Consider the following 20074-nt stretch of genomic DNA (forward strand, 5'->3'; position numbering starts at 1 on the left):
ACAGAGTTGGAAGAAGCCAACCATTGTTGAAAATATTGTACGGCTCCAAGGGGATCCTAAATTATAATGTTTATCTGGGTCAAAATCAAAGGTCTTTAATTACGTGGTTGTACTTGAGATTTCTAGATCACACTTTAAGAGATCAACGTGGTAATGAAAGTTCAATCTCACCACCTTTTATGTTTCATTAAAACAATGAAACCCAAAGATAAATAGCAGGAATACTGGAACCTGCTTAGTAAGGCACCTAACCACGCGCCCCCATCCCCCAAAACATGGTCATCAAATTCGAGAGAAATTAATCTATTTCCTGTCCTGCAGTATTTTTATTCCTTCAGATTCCGAATTTTGGCAATTTAAACATGAATATTTAAAATGCATATTCTGCAATTTACTAATGTATGCTTGTATCATGCAACACTAAATAATTTCTTACTTTTAATTTAGCCTGCGGTTCCTTTGTGGACGTTTTTATGCTGCATTTCACACACTGGTAGCATTGGACACAAGCACTAATTTACATTACGACTCAATGCAAAGTACTTTTATCCCCATTATTATTTTTGCATAGGAAAAGGGCAGATCCAACTGATGATTTTATTAATCCAACTGAACCCAGGCAGATTTAACAATATGAACCTCAAACCGAGGCGTGTTTTTGTATGAAAGTCCACTCTCCAAAATATATATATCTCAGCCTGCAAGTCCCAGCATGCTGCATGTTAATTCAGAATTGAGATGCAACCACTGCCATTTCTACAATCAAGTTGTTATATCTGTTAGGACTGGTAAAGACAAAGTAAAAATGAAAAGGTCAGGCTTCACATTATGCAAATCTCGCCCGTCTCTGCACAGCAATAACAAATCTAAGTCGGCAGAGACACCTCAGACTGTTTTCCCTTCAAGAGCAACTACCCAGAAAGTGGCAAAGTGTTGGAGGTTCAAAGCATGATGTGCTATTGGATTCCTGTTGCTAGGTCAATTAGAAGAGGTTTTGCTCTTGATTGCGAAGGCGTGATATGGACCTAAATTTAGCCACCACAAGATGGGACCACAAGTACAGAGTCAGCAGAAGACGTGGCATGGTTTAAGGCACCATTGTTTCTCTTGCTAGATTGTTTTACGACCGCAAGGTTAATGGGTGCAGTGAATCCTGGTAGAGAAGGACGTTGCAGAACTAAAGGACAAACGTCTTGCGCTTGTATTCCAGTATTTTGAAGATTGTTGCCCAATTTGCAAAATATTTGTGTACACACATTTACATGTGAACACGCGTGTTTGTGGCTGATCTCAGGAGCCTACTATTTATTTTCTCTTAATGTCATGCTTTCCAGCAAGGTATTTTTAATCTAAAGAAAACTTAATGACCTGTAATCAGGGTAACATTATGTAAACCATCTAACTTCCAGTGAATGCCCCAGGAGAGACCGTGAGAATGTGTTCCCAGACAGACTGTTTCTTTGTGCATTAGTATATAATTTAGGCTAAAAGGTTTCACATCCCAGTTAAGAGCTGTAATCGGGAACAGGAAGAAAAAACAATATAGACAAGGCAAGGTGTTCATTAAGGCACTTTAACTGTGTGCTGATTGTATGTTCCCGGGGCTGACAGCCCGATTCCTTTTTGAAAGCGACTGGTAATGGTGACCTAGGCAAAAGAATAAAATAATTCACATGGAGCCAAAAATGAAAAGGACAACATAAAAAAATAAATAATTCAACTGTGGAGATATGTCAGAAACAGAGCACGGAGAATAATAATGTAGACATGGCAATGCTGGCGAGTTTTGTTGATAACCTTCTTAACCACTTAGCTGGCAACAGTCTGCAGCCATGCATTGTAGGTCTGGCAACCAGCAGAGTATAAGGCAGGGCGGGTCAACTCCAGTCTTCGACTGAGCCACGTGCAGAAGTAGGGATATCCTGAAAACCGGACCTGTTGATGGCTCTTGAGGACTGGAGTTGGCCAACCCTGGTATAAGGCCACAACGTATACCTTGTTTGGCTTCCAACTCCTCTGGTGTTAGCTGAGGTCTCCTTTCTTCAACGATAGTGGCCACTGAGCCGAGGGCGTGGCTGTTTGAAGTGCTGGCTTTGTTCTTTTGGCCTTCCTTTCCCTCCCCCTCCTCCTCTTCGCTGTCGTCGTCTAATTTAACTCGTTTTCTCTCCAGGGGTAGTAGGTCAGTTTCTTTGACCCTAATTGCGAAGCTTATTGGAGCAAATGAAACTGAAGGGAGAGAAGGGAACACAATTCTCAAGCATGGTCTAAAAAGGTTATCGCAGTGCATGTAATGGAGGCATCTGTAACAAAAGACTTCTGTCTCAGCTTGGCTGGAAAGGGATTTGTTTTGACAATGTAAATGAGACTGCACCTTATAAACCCCTTTAAAGCAGCAAAACCCTATATGCTTTTTTCTCATCAGTTCTGTATTCAAGAATGGCCTGCATTTTTTTAACCTGATGCCATTTTGAATGATTATTTTAACGTACTGACCATCGTTTGGTCGCTACAGCAGCCATTTAGAAAGTCGTATCCACTTCTTGTGAAACAGGCTCTGACATCTTTCCGAGCACTGCACTTTGGCAACAAAGTATCACAAACAGATCTGTTGCTGTTTTCCAAAAGGCAGACTGTCTATAGTGAAGGGCCGGGACACTGACCGTAGATATACGACCTTCAATAATTAATATATGCTTTATTTCTCCATACTAACAAGCCTAAAATGAAAAGGTTAATTTATAGTTAGAAAAAGCCATGCTTGAGGAACACTACCTCAGAGCAGTAAGATAGAGCTAACCAAATACACTGCTCTCCGCCTGTAACCTGTGTAACATCTCATTCCTGCTAAGAACTGAAGCTTGGTATTGTAAAATGCCTCAGGAATAAATATATTGGAACTGCAAGAAACCGGTGTCGGGATCTGTACTTTCACACAACAAGGATCATATGTTATTCCAAGAATAAAAGAACAATAATTTATTTTCATATGTATTTGTTTTCTCTATATAATATAATAATTTATTATATGTAATCATTTATTATATGTAATATAATGTTACATAGACGCTGCACTATTTCACTGACTGCAGCATAAAGTCAGAAGGCAGCCATTTAGTTAGGCACACTAACAATTTTTACAGATTTATAACAGGAGCAGCAAACGAATGCTAGCGTAACCAAGACTGTAACATTATACAACGTCACATGCTTTACATATACAAAGATGAAAAAAAAAAAGCTGTGTGTGCTGTGCACGCGCATAGTAAGTGAAACTTCTTTGACTTTTGTCACAGAAATTGTGTTTGTGATGTTTTAATTAAAAATCAAAATACAATTTCATTGACAAAACGCAAATAAATTTTGACTTTGAAGGCGCGTGCTCGGCACACATCCCCTGTATTAGCTATTTGCACTAGGTGTGAATTCCTCGTGCGTGTGACTGTGTGCGTGTGACTGTGTGCGTGCGTGTGACTGTGTGTGCGTGCGTGTGACTGTGTGTGTGCGTGTGACTGTGTGTGTGTGCGTGTGCGTGTGACTGTGTGTGTGTGTGCGTGTGACTGTGTGCGTGCATGTGTGATGTATGCGCACCCCCCTGCACCTCACATATCCCCCTGCACCTCACATCACCTGCACCTGACGTCACCCCCCTGCACCTCACATCACCCCCCGGCACCTCACATTAACCCCCTACACCTCCTCACCTCACATCACCCCCCGGCACCTCACATCACCCCACTTCACCCCCTCACATCACCCCCCTTCACCTCCTCACCTCCTCTCACCCCCTACAACTCCCCTCACCCCCTGCACCTCCGATCACCCCCTGCACCCCCCGCACCTCACATCACCCCCCTGCCCCTCACATCACCCCCCTGCCCCTCACATCACCCCCCTTCACCTCCTCACATCACCCCCCTTCATCTCCTCACATCACCCCCCTTCACATCACCTAACGGCGCCGCTGTCAGACGCTTCTGCGCATGCGTGGCATCCGACATCGCCATGACTACTGCGCATGCGCGGCGCGGGCTGCGCAGAGGTTGACGGCAGCTGAACAGCTCCCCTGTACGCGAGTGAGCCCAGCGGGGAGAGCTCTGTCTGAGTCTCCCGCCCGGCGGCAGGGGAGTCTCCCGCCCGGCGGCAGGGGAGTCTCCCGCCCGGCGGCAGGGGAGTCTCCCGCCCGGCGGCAGGGGAGTCTCCCGCCCGGCGGCAGGGGAGTCTCCCGCCCGGCGGCAGGGGAGTCTCCCGCCCCGCGGCAGAGGAGTCTCCCGCTCCGCGGCAGAGGAGTCTCCAGCCCGTGTATCCGCGGAGGTATGTGTATGTATTTATGTGTGTTTGTTTGTGTCAGTGTGTTTGTGTGTTTGCTCCGGGGGCAGGGGGACTTGCAGGTTGCCGCTCGGTTCAAGCAGTAGATGCTGCCCCCATCACCGTGCAGCGGAAGCACTCGCCCCCGATGGCTGTCATTTGAGCTTGGCGTGCGGCTGGGACAGAGAGCGGGCCTGGTCCCAGGAGCCAGTCGGGTTGTAGCAGGAGAGCCGGGCCCGGTCCCCACTGCCCCGGACGCCGCCCGTGCCCATCTCCAACTGGGGGAAATTGCTGCCGGCCGTTAGGAGCGGCGCCGGCGGCGACTGCGGCCGTGTGGGGGGAGCGGGGGCCATTAGGAGCGGCGCCGGCGGCTATCGCCGCCGCCGCTTCTGATTTTTGGAGCGGGTGTGATGTCAGTGTTGGGGTCGGGCTGAGCCAGAACACAGCCCGGCCTCAACTGCCAGCACTGACGTCACATCCGTTTCATTTCTGTCTCCACAATCCTTTTTTGCCCCAGTTCGAATGAGGTGTCACTAAAGAAGTTTCACTTCAAAAAGCACATTTATGTGTGTGCATATACGCATACAAAACAAAATGACTGCAAGGCAATAAAATATAGCCATTGAGTCAGAAAAGACCTACGGTGTTGCAAAACTATCAACGAAAAATAAGAAAAGCACCATTTTGATAATGCAGGATAGCCCAATGTTCTGTTATTTTGTCGCCATGAAAAGCTATGTGAGATAAAGGAATTGTAATATCTATTTTAAACACTAAATATCGCTTGGCCACAAAGTATATCTCGTCATTGTTGAGGTAAAAGTTATTAAAAACATTCTTTGAGTGTGGTGAAAAAGGCTAAAAAAAAAAAAAAAATGTTCTTTTTAACATAAAACTCATTTAAGTAGGATTTTGAAATATTTTGGTAACTCTGAACTATGACTAAATGGGCACTTAATGAGTTGTTCAATAGAACTATCAAGAAATGCCATGTCAGGAAGTGAATTTAGTGAGTTTTTGCCAAAAATGCACTTAATGAGTTACCTGTACAACAACGATGGATATAGCTATATTTATATATAAAAGAAAAAAGACCCCCCCCCCCACCCCCTGAAAGCTTAAACAGACAAGTTATACCAACAGCAAATCTATGTCCAATGTAGACCTTTGTGAAAGAATATTCCACAGCTTCAGTTCATCTTATCCATGGGAAACTGCATGCTGTGGCGTACCTGGGTTATATAAAAGTAAAGACCCTCAAACAGCAAGTCAGTAACTGGCAGAAGCCCGGGCCGCTTTTATATTAGAATTGCAGTAAGTATTAGGTTTGAGATTATAGAGTGAAAATAAACAGAAGTAATAATTCATGCCTAGCCCCTTGTGTAGTGGTCCTCTACTGCTGAAGTGCCCGACAATTGTATTTTCCCCTGAGAACCGTGCACAGAAGTAAATGAGTCACAATGGGCAGAATAAAGTGGCTAAAGGCTGCAACATCTTAACCAGTCTCTCAATAATAAAGTGCTTTGTTTGCTTGTGTCCTGGTTATCAGAAGCGCCTTTATTTGTATAGTTCTCATCTCTGCACTTTTCAATTGCCTCTTGACATTCAAGTTACCAAAAACTGGCTGTCCAAATGAACACAGACAATCTGGGAGGAGAACAGGAACCAATTGTGCGTTTCCCTTGGTCACAATAGACTCAGTTTATTAATGTTTTCAAGAGGATTCTCCCAGAGACGTGCATACTAGTCCCGTGTATGCCACGTCCCGAGTAAAAATGTCCTTTATTTTCCCTTTTTCGTACATTTCAATATTCCAGTAGCTTTCCAGAGCATAGTGTGTGTGCTTGAAACATACCTTTCATCAGCTTCCCATCATTGACTGCTTTGCTGCCGGCCGCATCGCTCTTCGCATCGGAAGTGTCGTCTATCCCATCCAGAGCCACAGGATCAGCGAGAAACTGCGATTCACTTTGGGATTCTATAGAACTCAGAGTTAGGTTCGATTCTGATGTTGGAACAGGCTATAAATAAATATCAAAAATAAATCATGAGACCATCTTCATTGCATTAATTATTTATCCACAAACTATTACCAACAACTAAAACCCCCCAAAACTGGACAGATCGTAGGATATGAATAATGGCCCAGCAGAGATGCAACGGAACAAGAAAAAGAAACCCAGCATGGGCACTCTACCACCGTTCTGGATGATTGGTTAGTAATTTAATAAACTTTATTTACATTATCGAATTAAAATAATGGGCTTTAAGAAACGAGAATTTACGTACATGTGGTCACCTTGTCTAAAGAGTACTACGATAGGTAATCTGGATCAGAGAATCAGTAGAATAGATGGATATCGCAAATATATTCATATAACAAACGTATTAGGCGAGTACAGTATATAGCCCCACAGAGTGAGCAAACAAGGAGGGAGCTAGGAGTTAACCAAAACAGCACTTATTCTACCAAGAGGAGCACCACCACCGAAGCGACTTTCTAAGCTGATGCGGGGGTACACCCTATAGTTTGCCAGCAGAGATTTAACCACAAAGCCTATCCTCCAGTTTAGCAATCAAATAGGGACATGATGCACAGTTAGAACTATGCAGGCAATCCTTAATTACACACACTATAAATCTTTGCTATAATAAATACAAAGAAAATGTATTCTTTGACAAATATATCACCATGTGCAGCAGAAGATGACATGTAACACTGGGTACTAGGGATTATAAAATAATGGCTGCTAAAATCTGGAAGTCAAAGAATACATCCACTTCTAACGATCATATCAAAGACTTGCATTTTACGGTTTCGTCACTTTCTACAAGTGTTTTGTGCGCAGAGAAAGCTCTTGGGAATATGACAGGTGCAGGTTTTGTGTCAGTAGAAGACCTGAGAGTTTAATGGTGGCATATTTTAGGATCATTTAGTGAAAACAAGTACTTTTGATGTCATTAATAGGCTTCTATAAATGTGTATGATTTGCTAGTTTCACTCATACAGGGTAGCAACGGGTTTAATGCTAATCTCCATGACCTTTACTTACACTCAAATGTATTTTGTTGCTATGTTACCGTATTCCAATTTGAAATATACTATATATACACTACTTAAGTCACTGTGCGATTTAATACAGAGAGTACTGAATACAGAACATTCAGATTAAGTTGTATTGGTGCAGCTATTATATAAAAGTACCTGAATAAAGCATCAGATTTTAAAAATCAAAACAGCTTTGGAAATTGCCCAAAAACTGAGGCTGCTGCTTCAAAACAAATATATTGTATTCAAATGACAACCATTGTTATCCCAAAGCCCATTTTTTCCTCCTGACTGCGAGGACATCTCCGTTTCATGAGCTCTAGTGATGATAGATAGATATTTTATTTAGATTTAACAGAAGAACGCACATTAAGGTTTTAAAAGCTCATGTCAAACATCTCGTAGGCCCTACAGAGACCATTAAGGCCGCATCCATACTCCGCGTGAACAAAAGGCTGTACCTCTATGGAGGCAGGCCAAAGAGCGCGCGATTTGGGAAGACAAACAATTTTGTGTTTGTCACGCGACTGCCAGGTCACATGCGCCGTTCAGCCAATGAGGGCGAACCACTCATGTGACGTCACGGCCACGCCTCCCCGTTGGTGTGGATCACAGGCCACAGATTGGTGCTCCGCCGCCCGCACTATGGACTTAGCCCAAGATTCTGCTGAGCCTGTAAGCAAATAGATACACAGTAACAAAGGCAACAAGTGCAGCAATGCTCTGAGGTCTGCAGCACAACACAAATCTAAACAGAAGCAAGCGACTAAAACAGCATCAAAATACAGTATCAGCCATGCACAGAACTAAACATTTCCCTGAGGAAAGCACAGCCATGAATACCTGTACAGGGTACATGTAGTTCACCAACAACTACAATGGAGGGAAATAATCCCTCTGTTGCAATGTCACATTTCTCAATAAACTCATGTATCGGACACGGCACGTCCAACAGCTTCTCCAAATATATATAAATACTGTACATATGGATCCACTGAAGTAATTAAAAAAGGAAAGAAAATATAGGGCGCTGTATACAAACATTTGGGCCATATGTATCATGCCACAAACTACCTCATTTTAACACACTGCACCCTAAACTGATGCAATTTTGCTCCCTTTGCGCCAGTGAGGGATTTGGGGGTGTGGATATGGAAGACAGTGGAATATTAAAATTGCAATTGATGCTACCCAACTCAAAGAGATTAATGCAGTGTTTTTCAACAGGGGTTCTTAGGAATCATTGGGTTCCTCCGGCATCCCTAAAAAGTTCCCTGCAATTTTCAAATCATTTGAAAAAAGTGTACCAAATACAGAAGAATTTACAATGCATCTGGATCTCAGACGTGCTATTAGAGAGGGTTGGGGTTCCTTACAATGCATCTGATCTCAGACGTGCTATTAGAGAGGGTTGGGGTTCCTTACAATGCATCTGATCTCAGACACGCTATTAGAGTGTGTTAGGGTTCCTCAGAAATCCACAATATGATGATAGGGTTCCTTAATCGAATAAAAAGGTTAAAAAAACCCACTGGATTTATGTTTTGGTACCCTTTGAAACCTCTGCCCCTGGTTTCAATATCTTCATTCCAGCTACACAGCTAGAAAAACAGGGTCCCATACATACAGCTTCTATAAACTGATTTTCATTACCATAAGCCTGGGACACTTTTTTTCATTTAAAATAATAAAAACGGAGTTGTGCTGGGGAGTAAGGCTACACAGTAATAAGAACTTTGTTCCCTTACAATACTAAGGGGACAAGTGCTTTAGCAACAAAAAAAAAAGATGACTTGACAAGTTGGGTGCGATGATGAGAAATTGCGTCTCGTATTTCGTGTCTTACAAATTGACAGACGTGGTCCTAATGCTTTAACTTGATAAAACCGTCATTCATTTGAGATGAGCTTATGTGGCAGAGCACATCACTAGAGACAGACGGCAATCCTATGCTGAGCTTTACTAGTGCCTGACAGAGGCATTGTGCTTGTTTAATGTCAGTGGAGTTATACTGCTGCCAATGTCTGCTCTCTGGTGAAAGAATCCCCAGACATGGTCCTGATATTTACAGTATGCTTAACCCAGAGAGACCTGCAACACACTGAAAAGCAAGCTCCTTCCAGCAGTTTTGTCCTGGAACTTTGTTGCAGGTTGTGATGCTTTTTAGAAGTTAGAGTTTGTGTAGTGTGTACACAGCTTTCAGATCCTCACACGTGTCCTCAGTACAAATTAATTATGCTCTGATCAGAGGCCTTACAGGTCGATCCTGCCTTCACGTCAATGGCAGACAATGCCAGATAAAGCCCTTAGAGCAGGGGTGCTCAACTCCGGTCCTGAAGGCCCCCCCCCCCCATCAGGTCAGGTTTTCAGGATATCCCAGCTTCAACACAGGTGGTCCAATCAGAGGCTCAACCGAAGACTAATTGAGCCACCTGTGCTGGAGCAGGGATATCCTGAAAACCTGACTTGTTGGGGGGAAATAGAGGATGGGGAGTTGGGCACCGCTGCCGTAGGCCTCGTCCAGGGTGGTGCTGAGCGGGCTGGCGCGCTCGCCGCGATGAAACACATTGCGGCAATATGTGTGGCCAGCATGAGTGGTGCTTAGATGCGTGCAGAGCAAGCAAATGTGACGCTCGCAAGCATGTCACGTGAGTGGTTCGCCCAATGAGGACGAACCAGCTCCGTGACGTTGTGGCCGCGCCCTCAGACGAGCGCGCGCCTAGCCGGCCACGAATCGCCCGGCCGAGCAGGGCGCAGCACACGAGCGCCAGCTCCCTGCCTGGCCGCAGCCTTAGAGTTTATTCCTGCCAAAGAAGCCTATAGTTACAAAAGCGACTTCTATGTAGTCAGTGGTCTATGCTGTGCTCCTTGATTTAAAAAGGTTCTACAAATCAGTCTTTTTTTGTCAAAGTTGTATTCGCTTACAAGTTTTTCATATTTTCAGGTACGCAAAAAAAACCAGCTATTGGTAATGAGAATAAATGGGGGCACTTTTTTTTAAAGCGACTTTCGCTCATAAAAAAAAGGCTTTTTAACATTTTTTTTATTGGATTCTCCGTAGCTAGTGAATTATATCGCCACAAATGTTGCTTTTAAGTTTGATTGTTCGAAAGCTCAACTACGAAAAAAAAAACAGCAAAATGAAGTTCACCCATCTGTAAAGTCTACGTTTTATGTTGGCAGAATTAAGCTAAATACACACATTTTCATTTATTTGTTTAAACAGAATGGTTGACAAAGCACGGACATTTAAAAAAATAATGGTGGGTGATTAAAAAAAAAAAAAATTTGTCACAAAACCCACCACCGTACATCAAACAGCATTTTCAGCACAGCCTGTGTTATCCCAATTCTTTAACCCAGACTGTGCTGAAACAGCGGTGTAATACGGCAGGCATAAGCTTATAGGGGTCCATGTTAAAATGGACAACAAGCGACACATTGAGAGTACTCATTTGCATGTCATTACCCAGAATCCCTGGCGGCAGTGGAAGCACTGTATGCTAAGTGATAATGGGGAATGGCAGGGTTGCAGACCTGTGAGACGGAAATGTGCTCACAAGTGGGATTTGTATTTGCTGATATAAAGCACCAATTCCTAGCCTTTTTGTGGAGTATCTCCGGACGTGTGTCTTACAACTACTAGTGTGATTTTAATGGTCCTTGACCATGTTGGATTCTGTGCAGATTTTACCATAACTAATTGAAATAAAGGTGGAGGGGGTGTGTGTGTGTGTGTGTGTGTCATCAAAAACAGACCATTAAATTATAAAGCTCACTAATGTTGCTTTTAAAGAAAGGACTTTGGTTTTAAAACCAAGAAGTCCAGTTTCCTGCAAGAGAAAAACAAGACGGCCAAACATTAAATGCATTTTTGGAAGGTGTTCAAGAAATCTTTATTGCTGCGGTTTAATATCTGAAACTAAACATAGCGTAAAATAAGCTTCCCCTGACCAGTTTCAGAGAAAGGACTCAGCAATATAACACAACATCTGAGAAGTGAAGTTATGCATAAGTTCAAAACCTATTGTACGGTAAAAGTTAATATATCCTGAGAGATATGTCTGATGAAATAAGATGCTTTTGAAGCAGGTCGGATGAAAGGATGGCAAATATTATGCGAGGTGTAAATCCGTTTTCCTAGGTAAAATGTAAACATCTGCATTTTAATAGAATACATAACTGCAAATGAATCCCTGGTGGGCCTGTATCTCACAATACATTATGAAACCATTAATGGGTTCTCAATGTATATCAGCATTTTGTAACTACAGCTAAACCCCGTTATAACACGCCTCGTTATACCGCGATTCGGTTATAACACGGTTTTCCCGTGGCTCCCGTTTAAAAAAAAAAAAAAAAAAAAAAATTTTAATTTTTTTTTTCACACTGCACACACTGCACACACTGCACACACTGCACACACTGCACACACTGCACACACTGCACACACTGCACACACTGCACACACTGCACACACTGCACACACTGCACACACTGCACACACTGCACACACTGCACACACTCTGCTCATTGCTCACACTGCCACACTGCACACTGCACACACACTGCTCATTGCTCACACTGACACACTGCACACACACTGCACACTGCACGCACACTGCTCATTGCTCACACTGACACACTGCACACTGCACACACACTGCTCATTGGACACACTGCACACTGGACACACTGCACACACACTGCACACACACTGCTCATTGGACACACTGCACACACACTGCACACTGCACACACACTGCACACACTGACACACTGCTCACACTGCTCATTGCTCACACTGCACACACTGACACACTGCGCACACACTGTACACTGCACACACACTCCTCATTGCTCACACTGCACACACTGACACACTGCACACACACTCCTCATTGCTCACACTGCACACACACTCACACACACTTACAGACACTCACACACACACGCACACACACTCACACACACTCACACACACTCACACACACACTCACACACACTCACACACACTCCCACGCACACTTACAGACACTCACACACACTTACACACACTTAGACACTCACAGACACTCACACACACTCACACACACTCACACACACTTACACACACTTACACACACTCACACACACTTACACACACTTACACACACTTAGACACTCACAGACACTCACACACACTTACACACACTTACACACACTCACACCCACATACACACACCCATATACACACACACACTTTCTCTCCCATATATACATACACACACACACTCTCTCACTCTACACAGACGGGGGGTGGGGTCGGAGCAGAGGAAAGGCCGCGACCAGCACCACCACCCGCTCCCCCCCCTCCTCCCGCGCAGGCAGCGGGAGCGCCAGGGACAGCGGTGGGGAGAAGAAACCCCCCGCTACCACCTCCATGCAGGCAGCGGGATCTGAGGTAAGCGGCGACCTGAGGGACATCCCCGCTCTCATCTCCTGCCCCGCGGCCTGTCCCGCGGTGACAGGGGGAAGCGGGGACATCCCCGCTCCCATCTCCTGCCCCGCGGCCTGTCACACGGTGACAGGGGGAAGCGGGGACATCCCCGCTCCCATCTCCTGCCCCGCGGCCTGTCCCGCGGTGACAGGGGGAAGCGGGGACAGGAGGGACATCCCCGCTCCCATCTCCTGCCCCGCGGCCTGTCCCGCGGTGACAGGGGGAAGCGGGGAGCGGAGGGACATGCCCGCTCCCATCTCCTGTCCCGCGGGATGAATATGCGCTAAAGCGCGGCGGCCATTTTTTTTCTCGCGACCCCGTTAGTAACGCGGTGGTCTCGGGGTGGACCCCGAGACCCGCGTTATAACGGGGTTTAGCTGTATTCACAGTATCGTTATACAACTAAGCTCGACTTTTGACTCCCAACAACCATTCTTGGTAAATAAACCCCTTTAATGTCAAACAAATGATCGAAATGACAGAGGCCTAGGTTTATTCCATTAAAAAATCGGTTCTCCATGAACTATGAAGAGCTCTCAGGCCTTCAACGCACCAATTCCAAAATCTATGGCCCTAGAAATGCAGGATATGATTAAGCTCTTCAAACCTAACTTTGATTTCCTGTGGCAACCTAACTCTCTTACCTTGGAGTAAACATAACAAGATTACTCTGCTCCATGTATAAACTAAATTACCCCAAATTAATCAGAGATCTGAAGAAAGAAGTGATGAAATATTACTATGCGTCCCAACTCGGACAGATATTTTTTTAAGTGGAACTCCAGGAGAAATGTGAGGGGATGGGTTGACGTAGAGCTGTCCGAGTTCAGCATGGCTAATATATAGATTCAATACTTTGGCTGATTAAAATAGATCAGGGGTACCATTTCACCCAGTGATTAGGCATTCTATAGCCCTGTGGAACCGTCTAAAATGTAAGTATAAGGCCTCAGGCATGGTGCCTCGGGCCACGCTGATCAGGGCTCCTGCTCTGCCTCGCCTGCTCAAAATGGTGCTTTTTTTCTGTCCCGGCAGGTGAGGCAGTGCGCGCGCTCTGGGGGCGGGGCGGAGCAGAGGCGTGTCAGGAGGCGGAGCTAGTCCCTCGCTCCCATTGGATGTGAGCGGGCACGTGACAGCTCCTCCGCTTCCCCGAGCGGCAAATTTTACACTTGCCTGCCTCGGCAAATTTTCTGAGCCTCCGCACGCATGCGGAAGCGGCTGCTAAAGCTGCGCTGATGACAGATGCAGGGGGTAAGTGCATCTGCTCAGCGCGGCTCAGCAATGCTCATCCCACTATGTCCCAGGCCTAAGCTTACAACCAATCGCTCTGACACGATTCCACGCTTACGCAATTCGGACTTTGAGCTGGGGCTATCTGAGAGCCTTCCAGGCGTGAAGGGCAGGGGGCATTAAAAGAATTAAAGATATGGTATCAATCACAGGTCTAAAAACATTTCCCGATCTACGAGTGTAAAAAAATAAAAAGAAACCCACCAAACTACCCTCAGAAATATTTAGATACCTACTACTAAAGTATTTCATCATGTAATAGCACTCAAATCAATACCTCAACACCAGGTTGTTTCGAGATAATGTTTAGTGATGGGTATCTAAACAAAAGTTTGGTCTAACACATACCACACCTTAAACTGCTTGGAGCGCAACAGGAAAAGTGCTTATATGATCAAATGGGAGGAAGAGTTGGGAGAGCACCTAGAGGATGACTAGCAAGATATCCGGGAAACAGCTGCCAAAAGCTCGATTTGTACGACAATAAAATAAAAGGCATACAGGTTGCTTCTAAATTGGTACATGACTCCAGTTAGGTTGCATGCCATCTACAACTCGCTCCCTCACATGCTTTACAGGATGCGGTCAAAATGGATCTCTCATATTTGGTGGTCATGCCCAGTGGTGGTACCATTCTGGAGACAGATATTTCGGTTTATGAATTCACTCCTGAACACCTCTATAAGACCCCACGTTGGTCTGCCTTAGACTGCGCTTGGTGCCGGTGACAGCATGTCGGTCCAAATCAATTGACTCCTTCGCCAGCGCTTATAGTAAGCGCGACCAAAAATTTGGAAGCGGGCTAAATTTGATTTTTTACAGACTGTCGCCACATGTGACTGTCTGTAAACCAATCAATGACCCTGTCGCTAGCGACGTCGCTGCAAATTGAATTACAACTTTCACTACTGGTGACGGCGACATCGGTCGCGTCGCCGTCCCCATAAGCACGGCCTTACTGGGTAGATCTATAGCAAACACATCTAAACAACTTTCCAAGCCTATCACCCACATTATATCCTCCCCACAGTACTGTATCGCAGCATCCTAGAAAAAACAAAGCCCCATCCGTCAACCGTGTTAAATGTAGGATCTGGCACTTCTCAGTAATTTAAAAACGTACAGCCTTTTTACAGGGAGAAGTGCTATAAATATGCCCTTACTTGGGAGCCTTGGTTCACTTCGGGGGTAGACAAGGCCCGGGCATAGATATTGCTCTAGTTCAGGCCTTCTCCGCTAGAAGGATTCCACACTATTACAATAAGGGATGTTTGACAGGTATGTCAGGCAGACCCACAATTAGATTGACCAGTTGTTGGGTGGTAACCAAACGTCTTTTTTGTTTATTAAATATCTGCACTTGTGGACTGTTTCGATTTCTGTGTTCAACAATCATACCACGATGTGTATGTATATTATGTTACCATGCATTCTATTATATCATTATTTTACCCTTGCTTCCCCCTTTCTTTGTTCTGTATCCCATCATAATTGCATATAAACAGTTAAAAATAAAAAATCGCTTCTCAGCAAGTACGCTTTCAAATAGTGGAAACCTCATGAAAAAAAACCTGCTAGAAATGGGCGAGACGTGACAGATGCTGCCCTTGAACTAGAAATTGACTGAGATTCAACATTGTAGTCTATCAGCATCGCTATTGTTGCGTACTGGAAATGTTAAAATGAATCTAAGCAATGCAAACCTACTAATCTAATGCAGGGTTTTTCAACCAGTTCTCAAATGGGGCAGATCCAAAAAAATACAGTAGGATGGCCACAAGCTGATAGTAATGCAACTTTGGATACATTTAAATACGTCAAAATGATTAACAAAGCTAATAGTTCCAGCACGCTCTGACTATAGGAATAGTAGCAACAAGTGGGAAATGCCAAATCAAATGAATATTTAATAAATGCACAAGTTATATACAAGGAGCAAAGTGACACCAACACAATAGAACAAAACACACTAAAAAATAGAAAAAAAACTGGGAAAATGTGGAAGTGAAGAAAAAAAGGGGGAAGGGGAGGGTGTACACAATGGGGGATAAACAGGGGGGCATGTTTTGGGGACAAGCCCTTTCCTCAGGCCTCAGAACTAGAGACTACTATTGCTGCTCTGTACCCTGTGGGTTGATTTTGCATTATTGTGTACTCACTTTACACTCTCCTGCTTTGCTGCTATTACAGTGTACCGTAGCACTTTTTGCTTGTTAGATTATCTTGTGTTACTTAGTTTATTAGGGCTTATTTTGTTCACTGTTTTAGGGGTACTGGGGTAAGGGAAGTACCTCTTGCTCCTTTGGGACAAGGGGGAGCGGGCCTGAGGAAGGGGCTTGTCCCCAAAACGTTGCCCCCCTGTGTGTACACCCCCCCCTTTTTTTTCTTCACTTCCACATTTTCCTAGTTTTTTTCTATTTTTTAGTGTGTTTTGTTCTATTGTGTTGGTGTCACTTTGCTCCTTGTATATAACTTGTGCATTTATTAAATATTCATTTGATTTGGCATTTCCCACTTGTTGCTTCTTTTCCTATAGTCAGAGCGTGCTGGAACTATTGGCTTTGTTGGTTATTATGTAGGAGGATCTTGGGTCCTTCTTATGTTCCTTTGCACCCTGCATTTAGCTATACTATATTTTTCTATCTGACCGTGAGTGCTGCCTATCATTTCTGTTCTTGTACTTCAAAATGATTATACTACATTGTGCAATAACATCTGTATCATTAATATTTACATTACCCTAACTTACAAGTGAGTTTGTGTGAAAAACTGCCCGTAGCTGCCCAGGTAACTACAGTAATAAGAAATGAGCCGGAGAAGAAACTCCATGGGACACACGAAGGCTCCTCACCGGCTGAGTTTGTCCTGCTTCAGAGTATGTGTAAACATCTCTAGCAAGCCACTTGTTTTAACACATTACTGATTGGATGAACATTTCTAACACAAACACTTATTCTTTGACACATGTATTCTTAGGCCGCTCTTATAGTGCCAGCGATGCACCGTCGCGGCAAAACAAATGTTTTGCTGCCGTCGCGTGCGCTTATAGAAGAGGCGCGCCGGCGCGATGGCTTGGATGGATGGCTGGAAGTCAAGTCATTTTGATTTTTCCAGCGACCGCAGCGTGTCGTCACCGTTGCGGCGACGTCGCCGGCACTATAAGCAGAGTCTTACTCCCGTGCCTTGCACAACTACCTCTTGCAATTTTATAGCCATCAAGTTAAAAGCCCATGAATAGTAACACGATAAATTACCTTTTATCATGCCAATCCTGTCACTTTATGTACTTAATCAGTTTTTACCATGTAAAAGCTCATGCAAAACTAAATGCAGTAGCTGCTTCGAAATATTACAGCAGCTATTCCATGTACACACTATAAAACATTAACATTTATTTTTACTGTGGTGAAGTCCTTTTGCTGCTGATTGTAGCAATAACACCCTTTTTAAATTCTGCAGAAGCACTCTGAAGAGATCACCACTTTCCAGGGCAATTAAAATGGACTCCGTCATTCCCACACTCTGAAGCAGAGGTTGCTACGGTGACAGCGGACACCAGCCAAAACAAATAAACGGAAGTTTAAAGCAGCAATACTACACTTCTCTCCCCCCCTTTATCTATTCTTTCTTATTTGTATATGTAAAGCATGTGGCAATGTTTAAATCTACATTCTAACTTAAACTGGCAAATGTTTGGTGCTCCTGTTCTAAATCTGTCAAAATCCTGATTGTGTGCCTAACGAAATGGCCGCCTTCTAACTTTGTGCTGCAGTTTGTGAAATGCTGCAGCTGATATGTTGCATATTACTAAGTGTAACACATTATTGTTACAGCTTTCTGAGTAATAGACAATCTGCTTTTTGGAACACAGAAACAGATCTGTTTGTGATACTTTGTTGCAGAGCTGAAAAAAGTGTGTCAGACAGAGCCTGTTTCAAAAGAGTAAGTGAATATGATTTAGGCCGAGTCCATGTTTTGTGATTGCAGGCGGAGGCGCGCTTCCGCTCGGCACTGAGCCCCTAGAGCCGCAATGAGAGCGTCTTTAATAGGGGCTCGCCTACGCTTCCGCGCGCTTGCGGAAGCGTAGGTCTTTCCCGCTTACCGGAGCGCAGGGCCGGTCACGTGAGCGGTTCGTGCAATGAGGGCGAACCAGCTCCGTGACGTCACTGGCCCGCCCCCCGACACGCCCTCGGACAGCGCGCGGACCAAGGCCAGGGAAAGCACCCGCTTTCCCTCAGCCTCCGCGCGCCGCAGCAAGCATGAAGGCACCCTGGGCGCAGCCTTAATCCTTTTGGTTGCTGCAGCAGCCATTAATCAGTACAATTAAAAAAAAATGTTTTAAGGGCATTAGGAGTTAAAAAGAAAAAGGCAGACAGTATTATCAAATACTACAGAATTGATTTCTTAGAAAAAAAATAGGAAATCGATTAAGGTTATTAGAAGTTAAAATTTAACTACAGACAGAGCTCTCAAAATATTACTCTTAAAGCTAGTTCCAGAAGAGATTACATCTATGTAACAGTCACTTAATTTCTGTATTTCACTTGCCAAGTAATAAACTCAAAATTCGAGTTCAGCACATACTATTTAACTAGTAAGCTTCATATCCAATTAAAGTCTTCTCATTAAGTGGATTTTTGTACAACAAAATCCTGCCAAGGAGACAATATAATAAAGCGTTTACAAGACTGCGGACTATATGATTAACAGTAAACAAAGTGCACCTGACACTTTAAGGGGTGGCATTCTTTTTCCGACAACAGATTGGAAGACAGTATGTGGACGCGAAAGTAATATTAGGAACGCAAGGAGAGTTGTACAAGAAACCCAGGTATTAGTAGTCTTTACAGAGGAGATGTAGACAACAAGTTTAAGACAAGATAGTGTAGAAACATGATATTTCAAATGGCAAACTGGACCAAAAAGCTGTGTTTCTTTTCTATATCATTTGAAGGCTACAAGTAGAACAGAGCATCAGAAATAAGCTACTAGGAACCAACACCACAGCTTCCTGTGCCACAGCTTATAAAGAATGAATGTATAGTGCTCAGGGCATCATAGTAGTTAGGTGTGTTATTTTTAAAATGTCTAGTTAAAAAAAAAAAAAAAATAGAAGTTCTATGAATGATTTTACAGAAATATTCCAAAAACCCTATACTGACCAAATGCAGATAAAACTGCTAACAGAGGCATTTCTTATTACTGCAATGTGTGGCTTACACCCCTAGCACTGAATTAGGTTAAAATATATACACTTATTGTTGTGTTTAGAGAAGCCCACTATTTAAAAATGTAAACGTCCTGACACCCTTCCCTTGGTCCCGCCGGAAAATGTATGACCTACTTATGGTGATAAGGATCCAGAAGAATCGCATGTGGTATGCCAATTTAAATAAATATAAATTCTGGAAATTAAACTAAATGATCTGTTGCATAAAGTGACTTCAGGCATATCCAATGTACGAGTGAAAGATGCTGATTGCACACAACCTCAAATGAGAGCAATTTCATTTATCAAACTGCAGCGAGTCTCAATTTCAAAACGTAGAAAGGAAAAAGCAATGAGACCTTCACACGAAGGACAAGACTACTACTAAAACCCACAAAAAGGGATGGCATGGAACACCAGTCATTTAAAGAAGGTATCCCACCCAATAGAAAAGATATTAAGCGTAACGGATTGTAACTGCGACCTTGAAAAAGCGCTTACATCACGTAAAATAATCTAGTTAGCGACTTCAATGGGAAAAAGACAAAACAATGCCGCACTTAAGGGGTTTCTCTGTTCCAAACGCCTTGATTTTATTTTCCTGAGAATCCTCTGTTTTGATGAAGGATCAGGAACAGTCAAAAGTTTGAATTCTACTTTGTCTCCTGATCTGCCTCTGAAAGCCAACTGATCTATAGATTATCTATCAATGAGAGGGAGAGATTGTAGGTGTCAACTCTGG

At 43.9% G+C, this 20074-nt stretch overlaps 1 protein-coding gene across 8 annotated transcripts in view; it reads right to left on the reverse strand.

The window, feature by feature from the left end:
• Positions 1-20074, reverse strand: part of SFSWAP (splicing factor SWAP) — an 86421-nt gene that overhangs the window by 41114 nt on the left and 25233 nt on the right. For all 8 annotated transcript variants that reach the window (XM_075568643.1, XM_075568642.1, XM_075568644.1 and 5 more), the window contains 2 exons: positions 6161-6326; positions 1996-2226 (listed from right to left, as the gene is read on the reverse strand). In XM_075568643.1, coding sequence (XP_075424758.1) covers positions 1996-2226; positions 6161-6326 — 397 coding nt within the window. The remainder of the gene's footprint in view (positions 1-1995; positions 2227-6160; positions 6327-20074) is intronic.

This window comes from Ascaphus truei, chromosome 13 (genome assembly GCF_040206685.1).
Source record: "Ascaphus truei isolate aAscTru1 chromosome 13, aAscTru1.hap1, whole genome shotgun sequence".
NCBI lineage: Eukaryota > Metazoa > Chordata > Amphibia > Anura > Ascaphidae > Ascaphus > Ascaphus truei.